General features: G+C 32.2%; 1 protein-coding gene across 1 annotated transcript; it reads right to left on the bottom strand.

The window, feature by feature from the left end:
* Positions 1-1,606: 1,606 nt before the first annotated feature.
* On the bottom strand, positions 1,607-16,746 carry LOC137923047 (uncharacterized). The gene is made up of 5 exons (XM_068766168.1): positions 16,651-16,746; positions 8,413-8,698; positions 4,853-4,999; positions 3,827-3,943; positions 1,607-2,016 (listed from the first exon to the last, which is right to left on the bottom strand). Exons 1-5 carry the CDS (start codon positions 16,744-16,746, stop codon positions 1,853-1,855), a joined length of 810 nt encoding a protein of 269 aa, XP_068622269.1. The 3' UTR covers positions 1,607-1,852.
* Positions 16,747-16,996: the final 250 nt, after the last annotated feature.

Genomic DNA, 16,996 nt, shown 5'->3' on the forward strand with positions numbered 1-16,996 from the left:
CCCTTTTTCATATTAAAAGTAAACTGCTTTGAACCATTTCAATGTTTACGGGAGTTCTTAAAAATCGACTAGACACTAGCCGTAGGGTGTTCATAGCCGAAGCAGTTGCGTGGAATCTAGATCTAATAGAATCTTTGAATTTAGGAACAGATTTAAATTTAGATATTTATTCGTCGAATATCAATGTGTGAACGAGCAGTAAGAATCATTATTCTTAAAAAATGTCCCAACAGCGAAAGCGCGTACCTCGTTCGACCGCTGCAACATCGTGACTAAGAAACAAGCAGTGATTCCAACGGCACTATCCCCCTTCCCGCGCAGTTTTTACTTTTTAAAATAATTGTTATAAATTAAAAACATAAATCTGCCACCAAACACCCGTTATAAGCAGTTTCCTATACAAGATTGCTTACATTATAAATTAAATATGTTTAGATATGCACGTAAGAGCTCTTGTATTTAATATTATATCAATATTCCATTTTTCTCGATAAAATTCTTGAACTATTAATAATAAAGATTCTAGAAAAATTAGTTCCACCCGTTGTCAATTATTAGAACCCAAAATGAAATTATTAATAAATTACGTAATTATATCATGTTAAATAAATGCCGATAAAAAATAATAAAATTTAGATGTATTTCATTCACTCACAGACCGTACCAAATATTATAACCTAATTTTACAATTAATAACTACAAACTACGAATTATTTATTGACAAAAAGAATTGTACATATATAATATGTATTGTTTTGATATCAGTAATTTAATTTACTGGTTAAATATTTTATTTCTATTCAATTAATTATATACAAGTCTAACAAAAACAATAAATATGAATTATCAAAGAAATCATACCTGTTATTATAATATTAACAGTTATATGTCTTTATTAAGATCTGTTTTAACACGCTGGCAATTAATTAGGTCGAGCGATTCTGACATCATGCAGTATTAATCAGTCAAAATTAAGGCGCGAAAATCTATGGATGTGTTTTTTTTTATTGTGCGCGGCAAGTGTTATGTCAACTATTACTGCCATTTTGCATGTTTTTTTTAACTGTCGTTTTTTTTATGTTAAATATGATCATTTTAAAAGGTGAGTATGTTTAATTACGTTAAAATAATTTATGACTAATGTAATGTAGATTTTTTGTAAAGAATTACGAAAGGTTTTTTAAAGCTAAATAAAAAAAATAATGTATTTACAAAATAAATAAAATGAAAAAAAAAATCAATATCATTATGTCACCTTCACAACACCGGCTACACCGAATCTATCTACTGTAACACGACTTTTTTAAAATTGAAAAATTTAGGGAGTCGAAATAAATGTATGTCGACGCTTTTTTTTTAATTATTGTGATTTAATTAAACTTTAACCGTCATTAAAAATCACAATAATTCGGTCGATGATATTAATTGACTGGTAGGTATGAAAGGAAGTAAGAAAATAAAAATAAAAGAAAGAAAAAAATGAAAATAAAATTTAATAAGTGACTAGATAAAAGACGTATCATAGGGAATATAGCTAGACCCTATTACAATATACATTGACATATATAAGATTATATGTTAAATGATTAAAAATTATCGATTTTAATTTACTTAATTGCACATTAAAGATTAACTTATTGTACATATACTAACGGTATAACGAATATTATTTGATTTTGATATGTCTTATACATTATAATTTTTACATTATATAAGCATTGTGTTCACTGCAAGAAAACTAATTTATTATAAAAAGGATTAAATATAATAAAACAAATTTCGTAGTTAAGTGTTGCCAACAATTAAATCACCTTTGTTCGAAAAGCATTCCGGTTGTCTAGAATGTTAAGGTCTACTGGAATGGGGCTCGGTCACAGTTGCAAGCGGCGCCACCTTGACCCTGGCGACATTGCACGTTGCACCAGGATGACCATCCTTCGGCCGTGTTCAGGACTCTCATCTGACCTGTTAGCGCGGGCACTGAGGATTGATAATTCTCTCGACACGCTGGACAACCTGTTAAAATGAACAGTTTATTCTTTATTTCACTTTGAGTTTTTGTTTTTTAATTTGACACGACAATAATTGCTATATCGATGTATTTTGTTATGGTGCAATACCTATAACTTGAGCAGATTACATAGCGTTGCAGAACCGCTTAGGTCTTAAGGCTTTGGAGTTGGTCAAGGATCGGCAAATTGACTTTGGTCGTTGAAAGACGCTCTAAGCAAGCCGCTTTCAACTGATGCTATAGGAAATATATAGAGAAGACCTCAAACAAGCTGTGGACGTCTTATGGCTGAACTAACAATCATGATGTTGAATACCAGTTCTGTCTTTGAAATATTAGTCTTTATATCAGTAATTAGATAGTTACTAATATAACCGGAACTAAGGTTCTAGTGTGGGGACTACAGACCGGCGAACGCACGTCGATGTTGTTGGAAGGTGTTTGTAAATTTTCTTTTGGAAATCTTTGCGTGAGAAATATATAGAGAAATAGACGGCTTATGGCTAAAATGGTGATGATCAATAAAAACGAAAAAAAGCAAAACTTGCTACTATTTTGCTCTAGACTAGAGTTCCCCAAACTTTTTGTGTCGTAGACCCCTTGCCATGTTTTTCCGTGTTGGGTAGACCCCCTACTTACCTGATATTCATTTCCTGTAAATTTCTAACTGTAGTGAAGTTTAGTGTTAAAAACTTAAAGTAAAAACACATGTTAATTTATACATTTATTAATTGAATTTAAATTTAAACTACTTAAAATAAAATTTTGTATCTGTTATGTAAAATATGCGTAACATTAAAAAACAAATTTTTTACTTCATAGGTACTTTTATAAATAATGTAAATGTTTTGATATTATAAGATAGTATGATGTAAGTAAATAGGTACTATCAGAGTATGTGTTGAGATCCACTATCGTGGACCCCCATTTTCATTTCATGGACCCTCAAATTTTTTTTCGCTGACGTAGACCCCTTGCAGATTGTCATAGACCCCTAGGGGTCGATGTAGACCACTTTAGGAATCACTGCTCTAGACGTACACGGTACAAGTAGTGGCGTGAATATTATTAAAGAGACCAACTTCCATAATTTTAACTAATTCTAATGGAGGAGACCTTTGTGAACTGATTGAATTAACAATAACAATGTACATATGCACCAACTGGTCATAGAGTCGAGAATGAATAACTGTAATATTGTTGCCATCGTATTAATTAAATCGGGTGTTACCAGTTAAATGTTAATTTTACCACTATTTTTAGTACATTTATTATACGCGTATTACAATATTTATTTTATTTATATATGTAAATTTTAATTACTTTATTTATTTACATATTTATGCTCTAAATAAATACAAGATTTTCAATAAAACAATGTTACTGTTATTAACTAGGTTTGTTTAATAAGAAATTTGCTATTAAAATCAAAATTGCACAATATTTCTTGGAAACTCATTTAACTTTAAATAGTGTTAAACAAACACATAAAAACATTATTTAACATTAATTATATTAATTGTCAAAAATTAAGTCACCGCGTTGTAATTTACAATAGCCGGCGTTAAATATTGCATATCGACCTTTGGAAAGAGATAATCGGCTAATTTCGGCTTCGGAGAGCATTGTCTGTGTCGCACGAAATACAAACAGTCTCAAATCTATTAGGAGCTGTTAAAACAAGTATCATTTGCTTCTTTTGATAATTATATTTATTCTTTTTAATTTTAGTCAAATTTTCTGTAGAGTAGACACATATTTAGTTGAACGCGTTATTGTCTTGTTCAATGTTGTGTATTATTACGTAAAACTTACCCGCCAACTGGAATCTGTCAGTAATGCAGAATGCATCGCAAATCGCACTCCAGTCTACTTCCCTGCGCATATCCGCTTCCAGTTGTTTCTTTTCTGCGCAACTGCATAATGGATCGCCTGCGTTCAATTTATTTTTATTAATGATAGTGACCGGGTTGTCAAAGATAAAAAAAAATTACTAATGTCACTTTGACATTTGAGAGATTGAGTGTGCTATAACAAAGTTGTTTATTACAACAAATTACAAAAATAAATTAAAAAGTCACATGCTAAATTAAATAGCGTGAATAGTATACTAAAAGGTCTAAAAAGAAAGCGAGGTTCTAATACTGTGGAGATTTTTAAATTTTGTATTCTTATACAAGGTAATCGGTTATCTGTAAAAGCTTTGAAAGCTTTTTCGTAACAAATGAGCTATATGCTATAGCTATATTAGCCATTTACCTTATTTTACCACATTATACTATTTACACTTTTTGAACTTTTACACCTAATAATTTGATTAAAAAGTGAGGCGGTTTTGTTAATAAAATGCTTCTTTGTTTAGTCTTCCAACTGAATCTTATCTCCTTGAAAGTAATCCCGGTTCGAAAAACGCACTTTTGCCAACGTTTTTCCAGCCGTTGAAAAAGTAGAAAAAGTCTTTTTCCAGTTTAGCCTTCAAGATCTTCGATTAGGTTTTTATCTCCTTGATCGTGTCAAAACGACGTCTCCAAATTGGTGTTTTAGGTTTGCTGAATAGACAAAAGTCGCACGGAGTCATATCAGGCGAATACGGTGGTTGCGAAACGATATCTGTCGTTTTTTTGGCAAAAATGTCGAGAACAATCAATGCAGAATTCGTTTAATATTCTCAAAATGTTTTGGGCTGAACCAAATGATATTTCAACTTTAACAAACAGACGCATGGCAAATGTTATACATAGTCCTACCTATCTAGGAAAACGCCCTGCTTTTGTAAGATTTAAATGAAAATGTTATCTGACTTTTTGATCACAGTATCCAATCAACTTGTATTAAACTTACCAAGGTGATTGTCGCAAAGGGTAGGGCAAACGTAGTCTCTGGGTTTACCGTAGACGATGTCTGACTGGTTGCCATCGGTTAGAGCTGACTTCAGACCCACGGGAACCATCTGCTGGCAGCTGGAACCGCATGCAGCGCCACCTAGCCCTTATAGAGGCAATATAATGTATAGTATAATGTACTAGTACAACCAAATCATTCAGTTCATTATATAGAGTCGCTCGACTAATGGACTAGGAGGTATGTGGATGGAAATATAGCTTAAATAACGCTGATATTTTTCTCGATCATCACGAAGACCTATCTCGCACTTCGCCAAGTGCAGCTATATACGGTACTGGTCCAGATGTTCGCGGAGCATGGGCGATTCTCGGAGCACCTAAATAGGTGCAAGCTCAAGGAGATTCGCTCGTGCTTTCTGGTCACCGGCTGTTCTGCCTTTGAAAGACAAAAAACGAAATTGGGAATTGAGATGGGAAAAAGGATTGATGTTAGGAACCTCCTTGGTGGGCGACGATAAATATCACCCTTCGTTCCTAAAATACTGCAGAGAAATCATACGGGTTGCAAGGAATAAAAACAAAACAATGTCAAAACGTAAATAGTATTTTTTTCAACTAGAAAATACATAAACAAGAAAGACCAAAAATATCTAGGATTTGAAATAACTGTACTTGATATAAAGTAATAACCAATTGTGATATGAAGGGAGGAAATGGAAGGAAGGCGATGTATAAAATTAGACAAGTAAGCTAGAGTAATGTAAGATATTGCGACAAATATTCAAGACACCGGAAAGTTATGTCGTTTCTGTCGACATATTTACAGAAAAACTGATTGATTTTTACCGCTCCGTATTTGTGTACTAGATTGCAAAAGGTTGTTGATAACGAAGATGAGTATATTTTTGATTAGAATTGAAGATTTGTTAAAAATGTAGCCGTGTGAATTTAACTTAAGACGACATTACTTTCCGGTCTCCATAATAGATGAACGAATGAATGAAATTACGATTAAAAAGGAGAGAAAGAAAATAGAAATATGGAAAAATTATTATAAACATATAAAAGAACCCGTCCCTCTCAGAGATTAAGGAGACGATCCAAAAACGAGGCTATAAAAAATCTAGATTTTTATAATAAACACTAAGAAATGTTTACTTTTTGTTTATCTATGGTGACATTTAAACTTTTTTCTTTTTTAAAACGTTTACTGTTAAGAAGTACTCACGTAATTAGCAGATTTTGATTAATTTTAATTTTAGAACTGTAGTATCACTGCAACCCAATATGCTATGGATTGCAGATTCCGCAGTTTTAAGGGTCATGAGAAAGAGCTTAGCTGTTGCATTAGCAAAACTCGAGTGCTGATGAGCCTCGGATCGCCTGCGGACATGCTATCTTTTGGTTCTATTGAAAATCTACGGGGGAAGCCTATGTGCAGCAGTGAACGTTCTATGGCTAATGATGAATGGTATTATGGTTTTCTATATCGTGGCTGTTTTAATGGAATCAGGCGTTATTTTGCGGAAGTCCATCCTAAGTAAGATAAGGACCAATATTTAGCCACTTCTTCATGCAGCGGTAGTCGTGCAACAAAGTGCGACTCTCGCCAGCCCGCTGATAAATACGCATGCGGCAAACAATGCGTATTACACAACCGCCACCGTTAAATCGCTCAACACGCGCTTCACCCCTCAACGGGGCATCTTTAGGAGTTATGTTACACCGATTAGTGCCAAACACAGAGTTATCATTTATCAGTCAGTATCATGGCTGTTACACAATAATTTGTTATGTTTTTGTAACTAAACTTTGTCACAATATTAATGTTTTTTATTTCTTTATTTTTTCTTTTTAGCTCAAAGACGCCCATTGTAAACCATAAGCCCATTTTAAAGATCGCCATAATGATTGGTCTATCTTTGCCCGCATCTAGCGACTTTAACACGTTCACTGCGGCTTGAGGTCGATTCAGCCTCATGGTAGACTTTGCACTGGTGCGGCGCGTAAAACTCGTGTTTTCTCTCTAGTGCGGCGGCTGTTTACACTCAACCGTATGAGGTATGACAAAGACAAATTTAGCTTTCTTTATGTCTGCGAAGCATTGACTCAATATTGTAAAAAAATATTGATGAACATGAGGCAGAAAAGGCCTCAACCGCACTACTAGGAAGTTCAGCTTGAGGCTGATTCGACCTCAGCCGCATCAGCTGAAAGTTCTTCAAAATTGGGCCCGCAGTGAACGTGTTAAGTATGTTGCCTGTCAACCTAGGCGTCCTTACCCACGTTGCGTGTACCAGCTCGAGGTTGCCACTTGACAAACACTATGATTTATTTTGGTCATGAATTAATTACCTTTTTTATTATAAGTATATATGTTATATACGTATGTGTGTATGTTTAAGTTTGTATGTCTATGTATATTTATGTTCATTTGTTTGTGAATATGTATTTTTTTGTACACGTGAACTACCCTTTATAAGTACTTTTATCTTTTCCTTACTATGGTTGTCTGTAAGAGATTGCCTTGTGTGATAAGACCACCCATTGTACTTTTCTGTATATTATTGTAAAACTTATTAAATGTATCTTATCGTGTACAATAAAGAATATTAAATAAATAAATAAATAATTACATGCCCATTTTACAGTTTACATCGGGTTTTAAGTTACAGAGCATTGAAGGTACTAACTATAGACCTATTTTAATCTAGTTTATATAACACACAAGAAACCATGGCACAGACGAAGTACAATATCAAACAGTTATATTTTATAATATACTAGCTGTGCACGTGACTTCGTCCGCTTGAAATTTAACAAAAAAATACTTATGTTTATTTAGTTTTTTTTTTTTGGTTAAAAACTATAATAGTAGCCTAAGTTATTCCTTATTACATTAGATATCTCCCAGTATAAGTCCTATCAAAATCGGTCCAGACATTTCAGAGATTAGCTGGAACAAACAGACAGAAAAATAAAAAAAAAAACATAATTTTGGTATATGTACCGTGTATATATTCATATGCACGTAGCAAAAAGCGGTTAACGTAACAAACAGACACTACCATTTTAATTTTCTGTAAAGATTATTAGCTACTCAAATCAAACAATTGTTATAACAAAAGTAAAATAGCTTATGACAAATAAAACATTTAACAACAGAAAATGCTGCAAGCTGCAAGTTGCATGTCGCATTGTAACAAAAAAAACTGTAATTATGCTAAATATTACCAATTTAAATTCATAATATACAAAATTATTTATTTTTATTGTGTACATTGGAAAAACAATTTAGAGTTTTTATTAACTCTTTATAAATTATACGATATCAATACTAAATATTTTAACAGAAATAAAGCGTTTTTAATATACTGAATAAAATAATAATAATTACGTATAACATAAAAATAACATAGTTCAATTTTGTTTAAATTAATTCAATAAAAATTATAAAAAGTTTCCTTACCGAAATTCCATTGTTGTTACCGGGCAGAGAATCAAGAGTTTTCACTAACATCACGCAACATAAAAAAAAAACAAAAAAAAAAGTAAAACCTGCGTGGCAGAGGTCCGCACAAAGATCGCTCCGGGCAGGTACTGAAGGCGCCCACTTGCTCACCCCCTGTCGGAACTGGGCGAGGTAGACTCTATCCAACTCCCCCCTGTCGTACTTCAACTGAAGAACCACCTCCGGGGTTTCGATCGTCCTCCCTCCCACTCCTGCATCCCTCAACTCCATTGGCTGCGGCGCAACCACCCCGTCTTCCGATTCGCTGTGGTTGCCAAGGGCGAATGCTATCCACGATACGCCCAGGAGGGTGAGAATCGTTTTTGCCTTCATCTGCGGCACAAAGGGTTTATATTAAGGATAAAAAGCTCTTTGTTCGGCCTGTGCAGATTGTTTTTGTGTTCTAATGTTTGCGTCTAAACAAAAGACCGCTCATCTGTTACCGCTTTATTAATATAATGTTTTTTTTATAATATGATATTTCTAAATATATTACTATTGTATTAAAAAAAAGAACTTTTCGAAATTATTCAGCGAAAAACGTGAAATAATTCATTCATTTTACAACATGGATAATCGTAAATATAATCCGTTTAGTAAGTTATAAGAGTGATTATTTTATACAGACTAATTAAAAAACTGTAAAAGCTTTAAAAGTTTTTGATGACAAATTAGATACATAACTAATCACTCTGTATAATTAAATAAAAAACTAATCACAACAAGTAAGACTTTAAAATACCATGAGCGTACCACGTGGATTGTATCACTAAAAATAATTATTAAATTTTAAGACACTACCTCTGCAGTACAGTGGTAGCTAGCGATCAAAGTCACGGGTTCGATTCTAAGGATACAGTTGCATATAATTCACATTTTTTTACATTAATTATATCAGATTGCCACTGCTCACAAACAAGTTTATAAAAGATGGGCCATCCTTTGCGTACCATAATACCACACAGCGATCGCTAACTCACCTCCCAAATGTGAAGATTAATATATAATACCTATCTTTGGCTTATGCCTTGCAGAAGACGTTTATGGGTTGAAAAGTTAGAAAGTTAGAAGGTACAACGTCAAATGGATCAAAACCAATTTGATATCACCATGAGTGTTGCAAAGCAAACTAAATGTCAGGAAAAAAAACATTCCATGTCAAGAACCTCGAAAAGTAGGTTTATTTATTTATGTTTTCAATTCTGGAGATACAGTCTTACATATTTCTGTCTGTTTATTACGGGTAATCCTTGAAATGTCTGGACTGTTTTTGACGTGACTTATACTAGCAGTTAGCTGATATAATGATTATCTTAGGTTACTTTTATTTTGTAAAATTTCATGCAGACGAAGCCGCGGGTACAGCTAGTTATATATAAATGTCATAAGTTTTTTTTATGTTAGTTCTGAGGTATTATATGTAAAAAATAGGAAACGTATGTCAAAAAGAAATGTTTAATAATAATAAATTTGAATTATTGTATGCATAACTATATAATATATAATTTCATATAGATAAACACATATGCACGCAAATACGCAATATTAAGTGCATAAGTAATAATTAACTAAATGTTAAGTTACAAATATATCAAGTTTTATCATCGTTTTAATTTTACATTTACCAAAAAAGAGCATCGTATCAATGTGACGTACAACCGCCGTGTCTTTGGCTATTTGAATTTCTTGAAAAAAAATTTGAAATAACAAGACAAAGTGCAAACTGGAGCAGAGAGAACTCTATTGTAGGCTGAAGATTGAAAAACAAAATATGTACAGTCATTAAGAAAAGTAGAAACGTTACGTTCTGAAAACTGTCCCCCCATTAATAAATGATATAATAATTTTCCAGGAAACTAATAAGTTAATCATTTTATAGAGGCTACGAGAAGGGAGGTTAATAATCAGAGGTCCCTGAGGGAGTACCCCGAGTTAAGATACTATAAAGAGGTCTATGAAAATTACCGTCACCGCTTTGCTATCAAAGCTGTTGAAGTTTTAATTTCAAAGGGTCAAAAATCATCGAAAAATCGTAAATATCAAAATAAGTTAGAAGAGACGGTTATGCTTAGTCTGGCGACAAATACTGCTATAATTAAAAAAAAATTTGATAAGAACATTTGAATTTAGAATCTGTCATTTTTATATGATTGTTTATTTTGGGATATTAAAATGGAGTGGGGCGATAAAGAGAAACGTGCTGTGTTTGCATTAAATATAGTAGGTATGGTGCAAAATACAATTTTTAAAAGCCTCCATAGGCCTCGTATTAGTCAAATGTTTGTGTACCGGGTTATTGATAGGTACAATTAAAGGTTCTCTGTTTGTGACAGAAAAATATCTGGCCGATCGACAAAGGCAATCGAAGCAGTAAAGGAATAATTATAAGAAATCCTGTCCGAAAGCAAAAGATTTTATCTTGGGAGATGAAGATAGTACCTAAAACCATGTTGTGTATTTTAAAAGATCATTAAGGATTTGCAGCCTTTTAGAGGTGTACTGGTCATTTCTTAATTGGTAATTTAAAAAAAATATGGTATGGAAAAATCAAAAATAATTACTGAAGCGTTACGTAAAAATGTTTACAATTCATCGATATTTTAACAAAAAAAATATTATCGTATTTTTGCTGAAAGCTCTTAAGAAGCTTCGCAATTAGTCAATAGAGTACAAGGATGTCACTATCCGACATCAGTGATGGTTTGATGGGGTGTTAGTTACGAAGAAGTGACTGAGCCATATTTTTGTGAAAAAAGATTCTAAATAAGTAGATTCAAATGTATTAAGGTATTATTCTTGAGAAGGTAGTTAAGTTTCTCAACAGCATCATGTCCAATGACCAAGAATAGACCCTTCAGCAAGACTCTGTGCCTGTCATAAATCTCGATCCACCCAATGTTGGTTTTGGACCAATGATTTGGACTTCAACAGAGCTGAAGACTGGCCATCATCCAGTCCGGATCTTAAATTGCATTATGATTTGTGGCCAGTTTTAGAGAGTAAGGTTTGCTCTAAACGCCATGATAAATAAAAACTAAATAATCTATACAATTGGCACGAATTTTCTCATAGAAAGAGTCCGCACTGCTATTGATAACTGGATGATCAATGTCTGGAAGATTGTATTGCCTCCGACGAAGACTATTTAGAAAAAGATTTATACGTTTGAAGGTTTTGTGTTAATGTATTAAATTAACACACTGAGATAGAAATAAATGATACGTACAATAAAAAAAGTTGTTTTTCTTTGTAATAACATTTATGGCACCTGTTAATAATTGAGAATTTTTTTTATGCTAAAATCTAATTCTGTATAAAAGTAATTTAACTGTATGTACACTTGCTTTTAATGTACCTCTATCAAAATCAACAGTCTCAGAAATAATAAATAACGTAATGATTTATTGTTTACTGACTCTGTAGTTTTTACAGAATAAAATTTCAGAATTTATTGGTCCGTCACATTCCAATAAAAAATAAATTAGAAGAAATAAATGACTAAATTATTTAAGATTACTACTAACTTATATTATATCGATTCGCTAGAGCCTGAAATTAAATTTAAAATAATAATTATTAAATATAAGAGGCAAAAACACTTTTGTATTCGATTGCACTTTGTGGCGTGCGTCACGTTTCCGCTCTAGATTACAAAACTAAACGTTTGCGTCAAAGTTTTGCGATTTTTTTTTAAATTTTTTCATCTAGATTTTATTTCGTTGCTTATTTTTTCGTTTCTTTTGTATGTATATGTACATTTATATAAAAAGCAATAGTAATAACTTGAAATATAGTAAAACCTTTTTGAATAAATAAGTTTTTTAATTTATACATACTAGATGATCAGAAAAAGATGTCAATGCTTCATAGGGGTGAATGTAGTTCATTTATCAGCCAAAAGCTTTAAAGATTTTGATCACCTTGAAATATTTTACAATATTTTTTTCTTCTATATGAATGTGACAGGTAGAATAAAATCTGAGGGACATATAGTAATGATAATACGAATTTTTTTAAACTTTTTTTTCCTAATATGTCATAATTACGTAATTATTTCTGAAATCTTACAGCTTATTTGAAGCTTTTACATTATATATACTTTATAATAATATATCTATTAGGATAATTAAAATCTTTTGTACATATGTTCATATTTTATCAAATATATAACATTTCCTTGTCACAATGTTAGTTACCGTATTCCTCCGAAACGGCTTGACCGATTTTTACCAAATTTTATACGCATATTCAGTAGGTCTGAAAATCAGCTACTATCTATTTTCCATACCCCTAAGTGATAAGGGTGGTCCATCCCTAAATCTTTTTTTTTATTTTTTAGACAAAATTTTTGGTTTTTATTTTATTATAATACAGCATACAAAAATACATACAACCCCAATTTTCACCCCTTTACGATCAACCCTAATTTTTTAATTGTTAATTAAAAACTTTAATTTTTTTTGCAAAACAACGTTTACGGGATCAGCTAGTTTTAATATATAATTTAAAAGTCGTAAAATCGTATTTCTGCGAAAAGGATTTATAAGCGATAATTAAACTTGAAAATCTTGCTCTAAATAACGTTGTTTGTCAAATTGATTACGGATAAAAGCCTTGAGGTTGTTGTAGGATTTTCTCTCATCAGGTTACGAAGCTCGTAGTTTTATTTATGCTTCAGGACGCCATTATATAAAAACTTAGGTTTATTCATGCTTATATTAAGTAACTATAAATGATCGTGTTGATAATAATTTGAATAAATGGATAAATTTTTAAAACGTTTTCCAATTCTAACCCGGAGGAAGGTTCTATTGATCCGATAGAGACGGCGATATGCTTTGGAGCAGGATAGAAACATTCCGTGTATTGATTGGGGCCTTATTTACCGTGGCTATGTATGTTCGGTATATAATTGGAGATTGTGTACTAAATCCACGGGAGGTGTTTGATTTGTTGCGGTTCATTACAAGTATGCCTTATCGGAAAATTTGTATTTGCTTTTATTTATATCTGTAACTTATCGAAGCACCTTTTGTCATATTAAATATATATAAACCAGTAGGTAAAATTAAAAGAAATTCATTGATAGCATTATGTTATGTAAATACGAGAGGCAGAAATAATTTTTTGTGTTCTTAAGACGCGACATCGTTGAATTAACATTTAACTTAACTTAACTTTTTTATTTAGGCTATGTATACACTTTTATAAATGGACGGAACCGAGATTATAAAGCTTCTATTACTTGATTTAAAAATGTCACAGAATATTTGTACGCTTACTAAATGACTTATATAACATATCTAGGAAATTATATAATAATATATGTAGTCTTACATTATAATATCTTATAATTTTCTCCTCGAATTTTTTTTCGTCTTTTTTTTGTGGTCTGAGAAATTTGTAATTCAAACACGTGGTAGATTAAATTTGACGTTAACAAAAGGTGAGGTCTATCGTTTGTTGAATAAAGAATATTTAAATTTGTACAAGAATCGTTTCAATTCACGCAAAGACGAAATAAAGCTGGCAATGTTTGATAGGAAAATCTTGAAAACGATTTACCGTGTAGGAATGAATTACAAGCAATTATAAGGTTCTGCATGTCACAAAGACTCAGATGGGCAAGCCACTTGAAGAATGACCGACACCAGGGCTGTTAATACCATCTTCAAGTGGAACCCAAAACAAAAACACACAGAAGAAGATTCTGGAAGTTGCTGGAATATGTAGGAGAAAATCCTATCGGAAAGAAAGAAATCGTAAAAGTGGAAGAAAAGCAAAACGAAGTATACAAGATCCGTATTTTTAATTTTTACTTTTTGCACGAATAAATGAATAAATTGGAATGATAATTGTAAATACATTTTTTTTTCAAAACATATCGTCATATTTCAATTGCAAAGCGTCTATTGCAATATACCGCCATTATAGATTTCCAATAACATTAGTTAAAAGCGACCTACAGCCAAGGTCTTTTAACGAGGTTTAACGACCTTTAACGAGGTCTGAAGACCTGCTCTATGGTCTCCATTCTAGAGTCTCAAAGCTTCAGCGACCGTCTGTTCTGCTCTCTATTTGGTTGGTCCACTGCCACTACTACTTGCTAATCCACTAGACTTCGTCATTTACTTACGTTCATCTATAGGTCTAGTAGAAAAATTCTGAGCATAGTTGTCTCCATAGTTCAAGCTTTATTATCATAAGAATATATAGTTAAACCGCAAAGAGTCGCTCTCAAAGATATATAGAATATCATCAGGTCCTCTTCTAAGGAAAGGCAGATAAGGTAGTAAAGTAAAAATTTCTAATTACTACGTACAATGACTGTAATAGTAACGTATTAAAATAAAACAGAGCACTTACATTTATGAACTGTATAGTGTCACGCCCGCTTACACACTGTCGGTAACCCGGGTAAGAGATAAACTGGAATTGAATGTAGACTAATAATCAACAGAGCCTATATTATTTAGTCTGGCCATAAATACAGTCATAATTAAAAATAAAAGTTATATCACTTTTAAATTTGGAATCTGTCATTTTATACGACTGTTCATCTTGTGTGTTCTGACTCGGAATGCAACATCAATGGTTCACAAGGAGTCCTTTATTTACAAATCAGATGCTTCTTTAACATAAAGTATGCTTTCGCTTAGTCCAAACTACGCTTTCAAATCGCTCAAGAAATCACTGTCCAAATAACTTGCCAAATAGTCACTTTGTATCACTGATCGTAGATCTCAATCTTAAAAATCAAAAAACAAAATTGAACTGTCGACATGGGAAGTACACCTATTTATACTACGGAGAAGGTTCTAGTAAGTTCGCGATAGTACTCGATTAGAATTTCCGAGAACCGTACACAAAAATCTATGAATAACTGTATAGTCACGCGTGTTCTTGATTCTAGGGTTCAGTGTTTATTGTTTAGAGGGTTCTGTAACTCGTGCTTTGTAATAATATTGTAAAATATTTTGTGTTATTAATATGTAGTGTGATGATAAAAAGAACCGAATCGCTGTGCGTTGTATAAAGTAGGTATGGTGCCAAATACAATTTTTAAAATTCTCCATATGCTTAATATTACGTTCCCGATTTCATCAGAGCTGAAGACTGGCTGTCATCTAGTCATAGATTATGATTTATGGTCAGTTTTAAGGAGTAAAGTTTGCTCTAAACGCCGTAATAATTTTAAATCTCAGCAATCCATATGATTGTCAGTGAAGGATTTTCCTATAAAAAGAGTGCGTGGTGCTATTGTTAATTAGGTCAAATTTTTAAAGCACTTTATTGCAACCAATGGAAACAACTTCTGATAAGCTCTATATATTTTAATGGTTTTATATTAATATATTAAACTAACTCGCTGTAATAGTTATAAATGTTACGTGTAATAAAAGTGTTAGTTTTCTATGTCAAAAGGTTTTGTCATCTCGTAATGCAATAGAAAAAAAATGGCTGCTTGCATTTATGTAGCTGCACGAGAAGTTATATTTCTTTGGTATCATTAAAAATAGTTGTTAATAAATAGTATATACATTTTATTCCATTCATTTATATGTTTCATACTCATGAGTTGATTTTTTTTTACTTGTTGCCATGTTATGCATCTAATTAAAAATGTCAAAAAAAACCGATTGCCTCAAACATAAATAGATAAAAAAAAACAATTTGTCAAAAACATAGTCTGAAATTTATCTAATAATTTACTAAATTTTTACGGCGATTGGATGTATGGTTTTTGAGTTCTTCGTCAGACAGACACACGCATCAATTTTATATTTATTTGCACGGTTTGTTAGGAAAATATGTAAACGTTTTTTTATCTTAAATGTTGGCTAATTTAACATGCAACATTCATGTATTTTTTTCATACTTTTTGATGAACGTACTTATCGTGTTAAAAATAGTTGAACATTATATCAATGACTTGACTTTTCGAAGGTAGCAAACCTATACGAAAGAATATATATTTATTTAATAAATTCATGGTTGAAGCAGTAATACAGATTGTAAGAGAAATTACATATCTTTATTTACAATGTATACTTCAAGATTCATTGTATACATAATGCTCTAAAGTTGAAAAGAGCACACAACTAAATGTTTGGTTACGAATAATTATTTACAATACATAGCTAATATGAAAAACTTGCCTAGTATCACACACAAAAATCATTATAAATAAACATGAGTTTTTTATTCTCTTCTTGGTCGTTTATGTTCATTGGTGAAATTCGCAACCCTCCTGGAAAGCCTTCGTGGAGGAATCGGCGAGTTACCTCTACAGATCTCGTTGTTTCCTTTCTGAGCGCTTTCGTCTCTCTGAGGCCCGTCACCAACTTCACAGAGTCCGCCCATTGGGTCGGTGACCACATTCTTGGTCGTAGGGAAAGATTTTTCTACCCATCCTATGACAATCAGCTTTTATAGACTTCCTGGTTGCTTCCTACCTATGCTACTTTAGGAGCGATAAAATTAATAACTTCTTTGTAGGCATCAATACAGGTTTATTGGTTTTAGATGTAAAAGCTTTAAAAAGATGTACCAATGGGTCATTTGTAGTAAATTTATGTACAGTACCCGATCCAAAAATCAATTGTTTCAGATGTAATAAATAATACAACT

This window comes from Battus philenor, unplaced genomic scaffold (genome assembly GCF_028537555.1).
Source record: "Battus philenor isolate CCGP_79_NKW_IND1 unplaced genomic scaffold, ilBatPhil1.0.hap1 SCAF_20, whole genome shotgun sequence".
Lineage (NCBI taxonomy): Eukaryota > Metazoa > Arthropoda > Insecta > Lepidoptera > Papilionidae > Battus > Battus philenor.

Coding starts and splice junctions, on each gene's coding strand:
- LOC137923047 (XM_068766168.1), bottom strand. CDS start 16,746: ATGTGGTCACCGACCCAATGGGCGGACTCTGTGAAGTTGGTGACGGGC. Junction 8,699..16,650: donor AAACAACGAGATCTGTAGAG/GTAACTCGCCGA, acceptor TTTGTGCCGCAG/ATGAAGGCAAAAACGATTCT. Junction 2,017..3,826: donor TGACAGATTCCAGTTGGCGG/GTAAGTTTTACG, acceptor TCATTTTAACAG/GTTGTCCAGCGTGTCGAGAG.